Below are 13,248 nucleotides of genomic sequence, written 5' to 3' on the forward strand. Positions count from 1 at the left end.
GACCAGGTTCCTGTCGGAGTGAATGTTTAGGCCCTGGGAAACTCTTAGCCTATGTCCAGTGGGATGCTCAGCCTTTGCCTAGCTTGGCCTACCCAACACTTACCCAGCTATTTAGATTGTAGGGTCCTAAGAAAAAGGCCTTTGACCAGTGAAAGCAGAGATGATGCACTGTAAATGGCATCAGCAGCAGCTGTGGTTACATTTTGGTTTCATTCTTTGTGGGAAGAAAGGGAGGAGCCTTTCCTGCTACCCACCTGCCAAGTCAGGGGAGTGCTAGTGCACCCTGGTGGGTATAGATGCACTGGAAGAGGCAGGACTTTGCCTTAACCCTCCGCCTAGTTCAATTGTATTGTATTGGCAACCTTCAGTCTCGAAAGACTATGGTATCGCGCTCTGAAAGGTGGTTCTGGCACAGCGTCTAGTGTGGCTGAAAAGGCCAATCCGGGAGTGACAATCCCTTCCACACCGGGAGCAAGTGCAGTCTGTCCCTGGTCTGTCTCCCTGGCTATGGGCCTTCCTTCTTTGCCTCTTAGCCTCAGACTGTTGGCAAAGTGTCTCTTCAAACTGGGAAAGGCCATGCTGCACAGCCTGCCTCCAAGCGGGCCGCTCAGAGGCCAGGGTTTCCCACTTGTTGAGGTCCATCCCTAAGGCCTTCAGATCCCTCTTGCAGATGTCCTTGTATCGCAGCTGTGGTCTACCTGTAGGGCGCTTTCCTTGCACGAGTTCTCCATAGAGGAGATCCTTTGGGATCCGGCCATCATCCATTCTCACGACATGACCAAGCCAACGCAGGCGTCTCTGTTTCAGCAGTGAATACATGCTAGGGATTCCAGCACGTTCCAGGACTGTGTTGTTTGGAACTTTGTCCTGCCAGGTGATGCCGAGGATGCGTCGGAGGCAGCGCATGTGGAAAGCGCTCAGTTTCCTCTCCTGTTGTGAGTGAAGAGTCCATGACTCGCTGCAGTACAGAAGTGTACTCAGGACGCAAGCTCTGTAGACCTGGATCTTGGTATGTTCCGTCAGCTTCTTGTTGGACCAGACTCTCTTTGTGAGTCTGGAAAACATGGTAGCTGCTTTACCGATGCGCCTGTTTAGCTCGGCATCGAGAGAATGAGTGTCGGAGATCGTTGAGCCAAGGTACACAAAGTCATGGACAACCTCCAGTTCATGCTCAGAGATTGTAATGCAGGGAGGTGAGTCCACATCCTGAACCATGACCTGTGTTTTCTTCAGGCTGATTGTCAGTCCAAAATCTTGGCAGGCCTTGCTAAAACGATCCATGAGCTGCTGGAGATCTTTGGCAGAGTGGGTAGTGACAGCTGCATCGTCGGCAAAGAGGAAGTCACGCAGACATTTCAGCTGGACTTTGGATTTTGCTCTCAGTCTGGAGAGGTTGAAGAGCTTTCCGTCTCTTTCCGTCTAGTTCAATATGGCACTGAGAACCAGGCAAAATATAGCCTACTTACTGCCCTCTCTGCTGGCGCTGTATGTCTCCCACCAGTGGGAAAATGCCTTCTGGAATTTTTATGACACCCCCCTCCAGCTGTGGGGGTGGAGCACTGGTGGTGCGCCGTTTAGGATCAGGCCCTTAGAAAGTACATTCTGAGTTCATGAGTGGACATGGTGGAGCCGAACAGGTCTAGTTAAGGCTGTCATGAATTGACTGAGCAGTGATAAACATGGCTCTGAATCTTTGGCAACATACAGGGGTTCTTCAGCAAAATGAATCATTGGAGAAAGGGTTCCCTGAAGGCAGGACATTTGAAAATGAATGACTTGGAGTGATTACCTGTTATACAAAAGGGTATTTTGGACCACAGAATGCATATTTGCCATGAGTGAGCACATATATTTGTATTCATCATCTGATTCATAGTGGCTTACTGGCAGATGGCCCAGAACCCTTCAAGGATAAGTACATGGATATTACAGTAATTTATTGGTGTCTCCTTGAAGCCCCTGAGACATGAGATCCTTCCACTCAGTTTTTGTTTAAAATTTTGAAAACTATTTTTCATCACATGAATTCCCTACACTCAGTGAGTACTTTCAGCCAGTGGCATCACTAGGGTTTGTGTCACCCAGTGTAGGAGACTAGCATGTCACTATGATAGACCTCCTATGATAGACCCCCTATGGTAGACCTCCTCCCATGCAGTGGGTGGGGCAACACCCCAGGCAGTGGGCACAGTGATGTACCGTCACCCTGCTCCCACTAGATTTTTTGGTTATAACTCTTGACAGCATAGAGATATTTCAACATGGTTTGTTTCATTGCATTCTGCATGAAATCACTCATTGATTGATATATAACATGATGGTATTATTCAAAAATATCAAGATTTAAAAATTTTTGACCAATAGTGGTGTCACTCCCCCTATGCACATCACCCGGTGCAGCCTGGACCCATTGCATCCCCCAGTGACACCACTGCTTTCAGCTTTCTCTGATGCTCATACTGGAAAATTCTAACTTGACATTCCATACTTCCACCTCCTAGACTCTATAAAAGTACAGCATATGACCCTGTGAGGCTAGCAAAAGTTGTTTAACTTGCAAACAAGTTTATTGTGGACTGATGTTTTTTCAAGAATATTCCACTTGATTAACTGTAGTATATCACCTGTGCATTCAATCCTTTGCCCCTTGGCTTACAATGTCTAGTAGAAGGATATTGACTGGATACGTCCAGGAGGTTATCGGTGCTTCCTTGTGCGATGGAGTGGGCCTGGCCACCTTGAAAAAATGAGCCATTAGGCCATTCCAAGAGGAGGCTTTCTGAACCCTGTAGTAACTATTGGCTAGTCATATATATTCCCTTGTGTTTAAACTGGTGGTTCCTGTGCAACTCCAGGTGCTATTGAATTATTATTATTATTTATTTATCACATTTTTATACTGCCTTTCTTCTAAAGGGCTCAGGGCAGTGTACACAGCTGCTCCCCTCCTTTTTCCCTCCCAACAACCCTGTGAGGTAGATGAGGCTGAGAGAAAGTGACTGGCCCAAGGTTACCCACAATGCTTCATGGCTGAGAGGGGATTTGAACCTGGATCTTCCAGGTCTGAGTCCACCTCTGAAACCACAACACCACCCTGGCTCTCAGGGTGATTACTTAGTTCTATTTCATGGTGGTTTCAGACCTGTTTTTGGTACAGAAACTGTCTTGGTCACTTTGATGACACTTGCCAACATAATCCTGCTAACTCTACTGCACCTCTCAGCAACTTGCAAAACCATCAACCATGTTATGCTTCTGTCCAGGCTGGGGTTTGACCACATTGCATTACATTGGTTCTGTCCTACCTGGAGGGCTAATTCCAGAATATGGTGCTGGTAGACTACTACTTAGATCCACAGCTTTTACACTAAGGGGTCATCTTGTTCCCCACACACTGTTTGACATCTACATTAAACCATTGACTCAGGTCATCCAGAGATCTGGTGCCATCCATACACTGATGACACCCAACACTACATCTCATTTTCGTCTAATTTAGGAGATGTTGTACAGTAGAAGTGTTGAGTTCTTGTCTGGGATCAGTGATGAACTGGGTAAGGGCACAAAAAAATGAACTTCAGTCTCAGAAAAATGGAGATACTGTTGGTGAATAGTGTGTGGGATCATGTTGTGGTGTTCAACATTTTGTAGACAGTGTTGCACTCCCCCCCCCCCCAAAAAAAGGATCAGGTTCACAGTCTGGAGAAATAATTGGTCTGGGTGCCCTTGCCTTCTGAAATTCGGAGGGTGGTAACAACTGCTGCCCACCCTATTACGTTCTCTCTCCTCTCTCTCTCTCTCTCTCTCTGTATCCTGCCTCTGCCCCATTCTGCCTCCATGCTTCTCAGTGCAGATTTTACTTTTCACAGTCTGTGCTGTTGCCTTTGCCCTAGAAAAGTCCTTTATGGAACTTTTGCTATGGCAAGCACTGATGCAGCACATGCTGCCGAGGATTGGGCCAAAAAAATCTGGTAAACAACTACATAAACTGTGCTGATGAGTGTTTTGTATACACTGGCTATATTTTACCATCATGGCCCTATATGGATATTCAGGGACATGGGGGGAGGGGCAGTGTGCTGGATGGGCGGCAAAAGCAGGCACACTTTCACTCCCAGGTGGGCCAGATGAAGGTGAAGTTCTGTCCGATCTAGCCCCAGGTAAGTTACCACAAAAATCATTCAAAACTTTTAATATGTATCCTCTTAAATATGGGTATAATAATACAGTAATGCCTCTGTTAACTCGGTCCCTTTAGTGCTGTTTCACTACGAAGTTCTTGTCCTGAGTTGATTGACAGTTACTACAGCCAATGAAAGTAGTGTGTTTTCCAAGAATAAATCCCCTATGTTGTGGCAGATGTATGTACAGTGATATCAACCATCCAACAATAGCTTTCCTTCAAGATTTCAGTGGTTCTCCAAGTTGCTGTAGCTAAAGATCACAGAACATGCATGGTGGCTTTCAGGAAGGCAACGCCACTGTCATACCCCAAACTAATCAACTGAGCAAATGTCAGGTCTCAGTTGTCACTTCCGGGCAGTAGCGTAGCTATTGGGGGGAAGTAGGGCTGCTTACACAGCATGTTGCGGTGCCTGCAATGTACTGTACTTCTGTACAGCTGCCCCTTGTAGCTATGCTACTGTTTAGGGAAATCATGTTTTATAACAATCTCAAAAAGTTTCTCAGATTTCATAGATTCTCTTTAAAAATCTCACGGCATTCTAACACAAATATTTTGAAACTGTTCCCTGTTGAAATTCCAGCCGCTTCGTCCCTGCCAAATTTCAGCTACAGATGTCATTTACTTTTAGAGGTTTCAATAAAAATAATTTTGTATATTTAATGAGTGCCATTGGCAGACACATTTTGAAAAAAAACAAAAAACATATTTCCTAAACATTACAGAGAAATTCTTTTTGTTGGCAAAAGGACAAATATCACAAAATATTCATTCCTATCCTTTGGGTTGAAAGAAATTTGGAACCTTCTTTATTTTTCATTAGTATTTTGTTATGCCAAAGTACTGAGTTCTGTTTTATTCACTGGCGTCTGTGTTGCTTGCAAAAGCAAATAAGCCTCAATTAGCATTTAGAGCAAATGGTTTTCAAATGGCTAACTCTAACTATGTTTCTGACCATTGGGGATTATGGACCTGGACCTCCCCCTATACAACAATGTGATCATAAGAATTGAGTGCAGACAATCATGGCCCATTTCTAATGAAATGGCTTGCTGGCAGAACTCGTGTTCCATTGGCATGGACTGTCACAAAAACGAAGTATAGAGTTTTGCAACAATGTGAAGATGCACTGGTGGGAAGGCCACAGCCTTCCCACTGCTGCTGGCAGGGACACCCGCTGGGCCAGGTAAGTCATAAGAACATAAGAACAGCCCCACTGGATCAGGCCACAGGCCCATCTAGTCCAGCTTCCTGCATCTTACAGCGGCCCACCAGATGCCCCAGGGAGCACACCAGATAACAAGAGACCTCATCCTAGTGCCCTCCCTTGTATTGGCATTCTGACATAGCCCATTTCTAAAATCAGGAGGTTGCACATACCTCCTGCACGGAGGAAGGGTGGGGAGGGTGTGGAACAAGGTGGCAAAGTGCGGTGATGGGGACGGGGTGGGCAGATCAGGCCTGGGAGGGGGATGGGATGGGTGGTGCTGGCATACAGCATATCCTAATCCTCTTCCTGGGCCTGATCCCCTGACACAGATCATTGCAGACTTTAGCCAGCTATAGAACTGGCCCATGTATGAACTGACCCATTGCAGTGGCTGGGGCCTACCCTGGAGCAAAGGAACAAAGGTTCCCTTGAGGAAACCTCCAGCAGCCAAAATTCCCCCTACAGAATGCAGAGTAGCCTGCACCCGCACTGCTGCATTGCCACACAGGAATTTATTTAAAATATGGCTATCAACCTGTGTGTGTGCTGAGGGGATAACCTCTACCATACTTGACATTTGTGTGTCGGACTCACTTTTGCACAGGGACCTTCGTGGACTGAAGACAACACTCCAATACCTGAGTTTCAGACCCAGAATTAGAAAGCTGGCAACACTAAGTCCAATACATGTAAGGCACCATCCATTCGGTCTGTACATCACAACATTTAAGTGCAAAGAACAGTCTGCAAAGATAGAACCCAAGATGGAACCTAACACAAGTTCCAGATAGGATTGGGCCATAAGTGGCCTTAGTCAAACCATTCCAGTTTCAATCCCTGATTTGCAATTGAAAGATGGTGAAATTAACCTACTTTAGCGGATGACGTGTGCATGATGTCTGCAAAGCATTTTCAACACTAAAAGGCTACATTAATGCCAAGTAGCATAATTTCCCAAATTAGGGTGGAATTGTGTGCATTGTGCAAACAATAAAGACACATATTGTAATTATTTTATGAAGCGTTTTAGAGTGGTTTACTCAGTTTGTTTTGATTGCACTTTTGTATTGTAAACCACACAGTGAGCTTTGCTGGTGAGCAGTGGATAAACTTAACAAATTAACACTAAATGGTTCACTGGGTACTTGCCCCCTTTTATTTTGTGTTCCTAACACTGCACTTTTTTATCTTGAGTTTCAGCAGCTGGATGCTACTAAAGCAGATAACAGGGTGCAAGATACAGAAGTTCTCCGTTTCTTCACTTACAATTAAAATGCTTAACCAGCCTGCCTACATAATGGAAATTGGAGAGATGTTCACAGCCTATAAAAACCACCTGCTCTGACAGGTGCTGACTCCAGATGTTCTTCTAAGCACCATGTGATAAAAATGATTATCCAACTCTTATTATACAGCAGGATAGTTAAGGTGGCAGCAGGGAGGCGGGGGAAGATAGCGCCGGTAATTAGGATATCCATTGCTTATCTGCGAAACCTGGCTTTTAAGGAAAGCCAAAAACCATTTGTCCTCCAGCGAAATGATCATAAGTGTCTCAATTTTATTTGGCAAGTTACTCAAAATGGCAAGCAGAAGGCAGCTGGCTAACTTGGATGGCACTTCAGTCAATCACACAGATTGAGAGAGACAGTCTCAGTCTTTGTAAATACACAACCCCCATTACTACAAAAGTTTGAGAACTTCACCAAAGGGTGAACAAATTACAGCATTGGGATTTAAACCTGGTAATCACTCCAATCCTGGAACTGACTTCCAAGTGTAAGTTCCATTTATTTTAATGCAATGTTTGACTTTGGTGCAAACTGTTGTCTTATTTTAACGATGCTGTGTTGTTGTTTTCTCGTATAGTATTTTATCTTATGCTGTTCGATGCTTTGAGTGTTTTAATATGAAATGGAAAGGTTGGTTATAATCATAAATAAGTTCCACTAAAAAGCATTGTATTTGACGTAACATGGGGCAGCATCAAAGTTCATTCTCTGTTGGTCCCCTTCACACATGCGAGGCATCTCTTGATCATGTAGAGATAAAACCTGCATGATCTGAACCAGGGGTGTCCAAAGCTTTTGGCAGGAGGGCCACATCGTCTCTCTGACACTGTGTCAGGAGCCGGGGGGGGGGGGGGAAGAATTAATTTACATTTAAAATTTGAATAAATTTACATAAGTTTGCATAAATGAATATATTAAAGATGAAGTTATATTAATGAATGAAGGTCTTGCAATAGCTCAAGCCCTATAAAAGGCCTTGCACAAAGCAAGGCTGGCCTTTCCTTTGCTGCTGCTACTGCATCACAGACATGTAACAGCAAGCAGTGGAAGGAGCCCTCATCCCACAGCTCACTTGAGAGGTCAAACAGTCACACTCACACTGAGAGCAGTTGTGTCGGGCCAGTGTGGGCTCCAACAAATCTCTAGAGGGCCAGAGTCTCATTGGAGACTGTGGGCAGCATTGAGAGGCCTCGAGGGCTGCAAGTGGCCCCAGGGCCGGGGTTTGGGCACCCCTGATCTGAACTACACAGAATAAAATGTCAAAACAAAATTTGTGTTGTGTCTTGGTTTTTTACATTAGTAATTTAGCATCCCATCAAAGAAGGGTTGATTTCACACATTTCACACATTTCTGCCCGGCCCACAGGTGTACACATTTGGTCCCTGTTGCTTAAATGCAACGTTGGGCAAAAATGGCTTAAGCTGCAATCCTCAACAAACGTGCCTGGGAGTAAGTCCCATCGAAATCACCAGGGCTTACTTCCAAGCAGACATGCAGAGGATTGTGCTGTTAGAAATCTTTTAAAAGTCAAATCTGACACTAGAATGCAACATTTAGAATGGTAAAATAGAAGTAACTTCTAGTCAATAAGTGGCCACTAGTCACTTGTTAATGGAACATATGAAGATATTCTATACTGAGTTAGACCACTGGGCCATCTAGCTCAGCATGGTTGACCCCCAACAGGCAGCAGATTACCAGAGTTTCAGATGGAACTTTCTTCTTTTCCATACATGTGCACCTTCATTGAGCTATGACCTCTGCCACTATGGAAGTGGTTCTCAAACTGTATTGCAGTGCCTGACGGCACCACAGCAAACACAGAGGGGCTCTGTGGGATGTTGCAGGTGGCCTTCCTGTCTCTCCTGGGTGCCACCATTTTGGATCCTACAAGATCCTGTTTGATTCTCACACCCTCTCACGCGAGCCAAGATGGTGGTCAGATGGTGGTTATGTCAGAATGCCAGATGCAAGGGAGGGCACCAGAATGAGGTTTCTTGTTATCTGGTGTACTCCCTTGGGCATTTGGTGGGCCGCTGTGAGATACAGGAAGCTGGACTAGATGGGCCTATGGCCTGATCCAGTGGGGCTGTTCTTATGTTCTTAAGTTCTTATGTGGTGCCAGGAAGAGCTGGGAAAAAGAGGCCACTGTAAAAGAAAAGTGCCATGACTACAGTAAGCTTGGAAACCACTGTACTGTTTTGGAAACTGCATTGGAATCTGACCAATTTTCTCATTTCTATGCAGTCCACCCAATGGGTTATTTATTTTGTTTTAAGAGGGCATTATTTTGCTCCTGTCACTTGCCTGTTGCTAATTTTACCATTAATTTTAATGATGTTTCTCTGAAAGCTCCTGCAACAGTACAACACAGTTAAGTGCTAAACAGGGTTATGGCATTCCATTAAATCTCCTCAAAATGCATTAACGTCCAGTCAAACTACTGTTTAGTGCTGTGAGTTTGGTAAACGTTCGCCAGGTTTTTAAGAAGGCAATTAATATAATAATTCTGCTGAAAGAAGAATCTCTAAGCCGTTTCCTAAGTATGTTCTGTTTTCAAGTATGTTCTGTTGAAGTGGTCCAAGTTGTGATTGGAATTGATGGTGAATACGTATATCTGCACCACAGACTTAAATGGATTTAATCGTCATTCCTTCCACTCAGTCTTAAGAATCTTTAAAAGAGAAACTTTAGCTCAGTTCCAGGATTCCATAGGGGAACATTTGACATACACTAGTGAAAAACTGACCTAACTTTGTAGCATTAAGGTGTCCTTACATTTCACACATTTTTCCTCAGTTCCTTATGCTACTGAGCATGCATGTGACATGTATGTGTGGTCATGGGTGAATGCAATCAGGGCAGGCTTTCCAGACCAGACGCCATCTTTCTTTATCAGGGGTGATGCTAAGGGAGAATCAGACCCATGATCCTCTTAACAAAGACAAACTTCTCCATGACTTGCCTCCCACACAGCCCTCCCTTTGTTCAATGACAATTCAACGACAGCCACACTTTGTCATGCCATCCTGTTCAAGCCTGCAAGACAATGTTCCAGTCTTTGGCACATCCTGTGGTTGAGACTAATAGCCCAACCCTGTGTTCCCGTGGCACGCGACTGCAGCAGCACCGAAAACAGCTGCCACCGTATCCAGCACACCCACAGCAGCTGTGGGCAGCACCTCAAGAGAAGGGGACTTTTGTCCCCTTCTCTCAGGTAAGGGAAGTAGCCCTACAATGGGGCTACTTGATTTACTGCCTACCAAAAGGTCGGCGGTGAGGGAAGAGTGTTCGTGCAGGACTCTAAGCCCCGCATGAACGCTCTGGATCTGATGGAGCTCTGCTCCACCGGGCCCACCTCCCTTCCTCCCCGCTTCCTCCCCTGGCACACCTCCTCCCTGCCCTCTTCCCACCTCCCCTCTCCCCAGAATGCCTCCTACCTGCCTCTGCCCTGCCCCCACTTACCTTACTGCGGCTCAGTGGTCTGTGCAACTGCTGAGCGGCAGAGGCCGGTCACCCACCCAGCAGTAAGCTTTGCAAACGTGCCTAACGGCATGTTTGCGACAACACGTGCCAGCGGTAAGCCGGTGTGTTGAGCCCAAGATTAGGCTCTAAGTCCGTAGTCCTAACCAACTTTCCAGCAGTGACATAAGGGCAATGCAACACTGAAGTAAGGGAACAAACATTGCCTTAACTTGAGAAGGCCTCCCCCGATTGCTGTCCCCCAATTGCTGTCTCCTGATTGCTGGATGCAGCACATGCCCCACTGGCAAAGCTATGCTAGTGCTGGAAAGTTGGTTAGGACTGCATCCTAAGAGGGCCATTTAGTTCCCAAAAGGTGGCATCTCTAGTTCCTGCTTCTTCCTCATCATCCTAATTCAATCCAAGCCCCATGGTAACTGAATTTTGGGCTCCACTGGGAAACAGGAGGGCATCCACCAAAGTCCCTCTAAGGCTTGGCCCAAAGAAAGAAAACCACCCATCCCCTGAAAACCAGGAACGGACCTTCGGGAAACAACACGTGGGTTTGGGAGGAGCTCATCCTACAACAGTCATTAGTCTATGGCCAAAAGCCCTATGAAGACAGTGGCCACAGATCCCAGGTTTTTCTCATTTCCCAGTCCTCAGCACTGCATGTGCCTGCCATGTGCATCAAGCACAGGCCACACATTCTCCCTACAAGCATAATTTCATGCAATTGAACAACTAGGGGCACAATCCTAACCCTTTATGTCAGTGCTTTCCAGCACTGTCATAACGGTGCCAATGGGACGTGTGCTGCATCCTGCAGTTGGGTGTCACTCATGGAGGCCTCCTCAAAGTCAGGGAATGTTTGTTCCCTTACCTTGGAGCTGCATTGCCCTTACAACAGTGCTGGAAAGCACTGACAGAAGGGGTTAGGATTGTGCCCTAGAACAGGTAACTTGATCTGTCCTCATTCCTTACCTGCACCTTTCCTTCTCCCTTTGTCTCCTTTCTGCAACCCTTACAACAGTCTTTCCAGCAGCAATGCTTGGAAATTAATGCTTGTAAGGTCCTTTCTCTACACCTCAAGAGTACCAGTAATTCAACCATTTATAACATTGGTTCTTCCTACCTTTGGATTTCCTTTCATAGAAATTTCTGCCTCGGTACTGAGCAGTGTCTGTGTACAGGTTCTCGAGATCTTCTTGCCAAGTATCTGGATTAAAGTGCCTGAGCAGCTCCTCCACTGTGTCAAATTCAGCGATGGTTTGATCCAGAGCTTCCGCAGTCAGAGTAGGGTCAGTCACTGATGGAGAGTGATAGGATACCCCCTAAGAGTGACATATAGTGCAGTGTACTTTGAATGAATGAGCAGTTCCATAAGGACTATAAACAATGGCTATGATGGCACCAGTTCTGCAGACATGTTCATTTGGACACATCATTAAATGCACAGCCTTGTCCCCTGGCCCAATGTAGTGAGCTTCAGTCTTAACTTTCCATTCCCAGGACTTTAACTCCAACATGGAACATTGGACCCACTGCTAATGTTGACATTTTTATACTGTATTTAATATATTGGTTTATATAGATCTAGTCTGTTTCTTTCTTTTCTGTCTGTCATACCCCTCTTTTCTCTTTCTTGCTGTCCAACAGATTACCATGGTGAAACAAGCATGGCCTCCCCTAGCAAAAGTCATGAGTCAGTTCTGGATCTTGACTGAACAGCTGAAGATCAATGATGCAGTTCTATCCAGCAGTACCTTTCTTTGATAATGGTTGGCAACTTTCTTTTGTGAGCCCCTTGAGGACAGACTGGTTGGTTGGCAACCTTCAGTCTCGAAAGACTATGGTATAAGCATACAGCACCCAGTATTCCCAAGCGGTCTCCCATCCAAGTACTAACCAGGCCTAACCCTGCTTAGCTTCCGAGATCAGACAAGATCGGGCATGTGCAGGGTAACAGGGTAACACTTGTGCCATGGCTATAAGTAGGGCTCATTTCATTCTAAATATTTTATTGGGTGGCTGTCAGGCCAAAACTTACTCTTGCATATATATTTGTTTTGTCCAGTTTGTTCTGCGACACCTTTTCCAACAGTCAACATTGGCAGTTTCATTTTTGTATTCATTTGGCCTCTTTTCATTCTCAAACTATTACTTTCTTTTGTGAGCCCCTTGAGGACAGACTGGTTGGTTGGCAACCTTCAGTCTCGAAAGACTATGGTATAAGCCTACAGCACCCGGTATTCCCAGGTGGTCTCCCATCCAAGTACTAACCAGGCCTGACCCTGCTTAGCTTCCGAGATCAGACAAGATCAGGCATGTGCAGGGTAACAGTTGCTGCACCTTTCTTTGATATAAAATTCTCAATTTCAAAAAGATACTTGCAGCACTCAGTTCCTATGAAGAAACAAGTCAAGGGGAAGGGCCATCGCTCAGTGGCAGAATACATGTATTGCATGAAAAAGGTGCCAGATTCAATCCCTAGTTATCTCCAAGTAGGACAGAGATAGACCCCTGTCTGAAACTCTGGAGAGCAGCTGTCGGTCAATGTTGACATACTAAGGCTGCAATCCTAACCTCACTTTCCTGGGAATAAGTCTCACTGAACACAATAGGACTTACTTCTGAGCAGACCTAGTTAGGATTGTGCCCTAAGCTAGATAGACCAATGAACTGACTCGGGCTAAGACAGCTTCATTGTTCAAAAAGAAAGCTCAGCTCTCTTCACAAAGGTATACATGTCATAAGAAAAATGGCTGAACCTCAAATAACCTGTTGGCAGATGTATCAAAAAAAGTTATTTCATGTATGGCAGCCTTAACTAATTCCAGCTTATTCAAATTCCAGAAGCTTTCACCAAGTCTATTGGGGCTCAAGTGGAGCCTCTAAAGGGGAGGCTGGAGAAGAGTATTTAATGGGACAAGGGAAATGCTTGACAGACTATAAACCTCACTTTCAACACAACTCTTTCAGTTATTACTTGATAGGAAACATGGGCAGCTCTTTTCTAATGAGTGCCAGGCCATTCTGGTGTTCTTATCCTTCAGAGAGATAATAAGGAAAAAGAACTCAGAATGAACTTTCACATTTTTAA

At 45.3% G+C, this 13,248-nt stretch overlaps 1 protein-coding gene and 2 pseudogenes across 1 annotated transcript in view; all 3 read right to left on the bottom strand.

Annotated features, from left to right (window-relative positions):
• PDGFD (platelet derived growth factor D) overlaps positions 1-13,248 on the bottom strand; it is a 168,401-nt gene that overhangs the window by 14,529 nt on the left and 140,624 nt on the right. The window contains exon 6 of the mRNA XM_066619548.1: positions 11,281-11,479. Within this exon, the coding sequence (XP_066475645.1) occupies positions 11,281-11,479 (199 nt within the window). The remainder of the gene's footprint in view (positions 1-11,280; positions 11,480-13,248) is intronic.
• On the bottom strand, positions 12,006-12,124 carry LOC136646303 (5S ribosomal RNA; annotated as a pseudogene).
• Positions 12,380-12,499, bottom strand: LOC136646369 (5S ribosomal RNA; annotated as a pseudogene).

This window comes from Tiliqua scincoides, chromosome 3, assembly GCF_035046505.1.
Source record: "Tiliqua scincoides isolate rTilSci1 chromosome 3, rTilSci1.hap2, whole genome shotgun sequence".
In the NCBI taxonomy this organism is placed as follows: Eukaryota; Metazoa; Chordata; class Lepidosauria; order Squamata; family Scincidae; genus Tiliqua; species Tiliqua scincoides.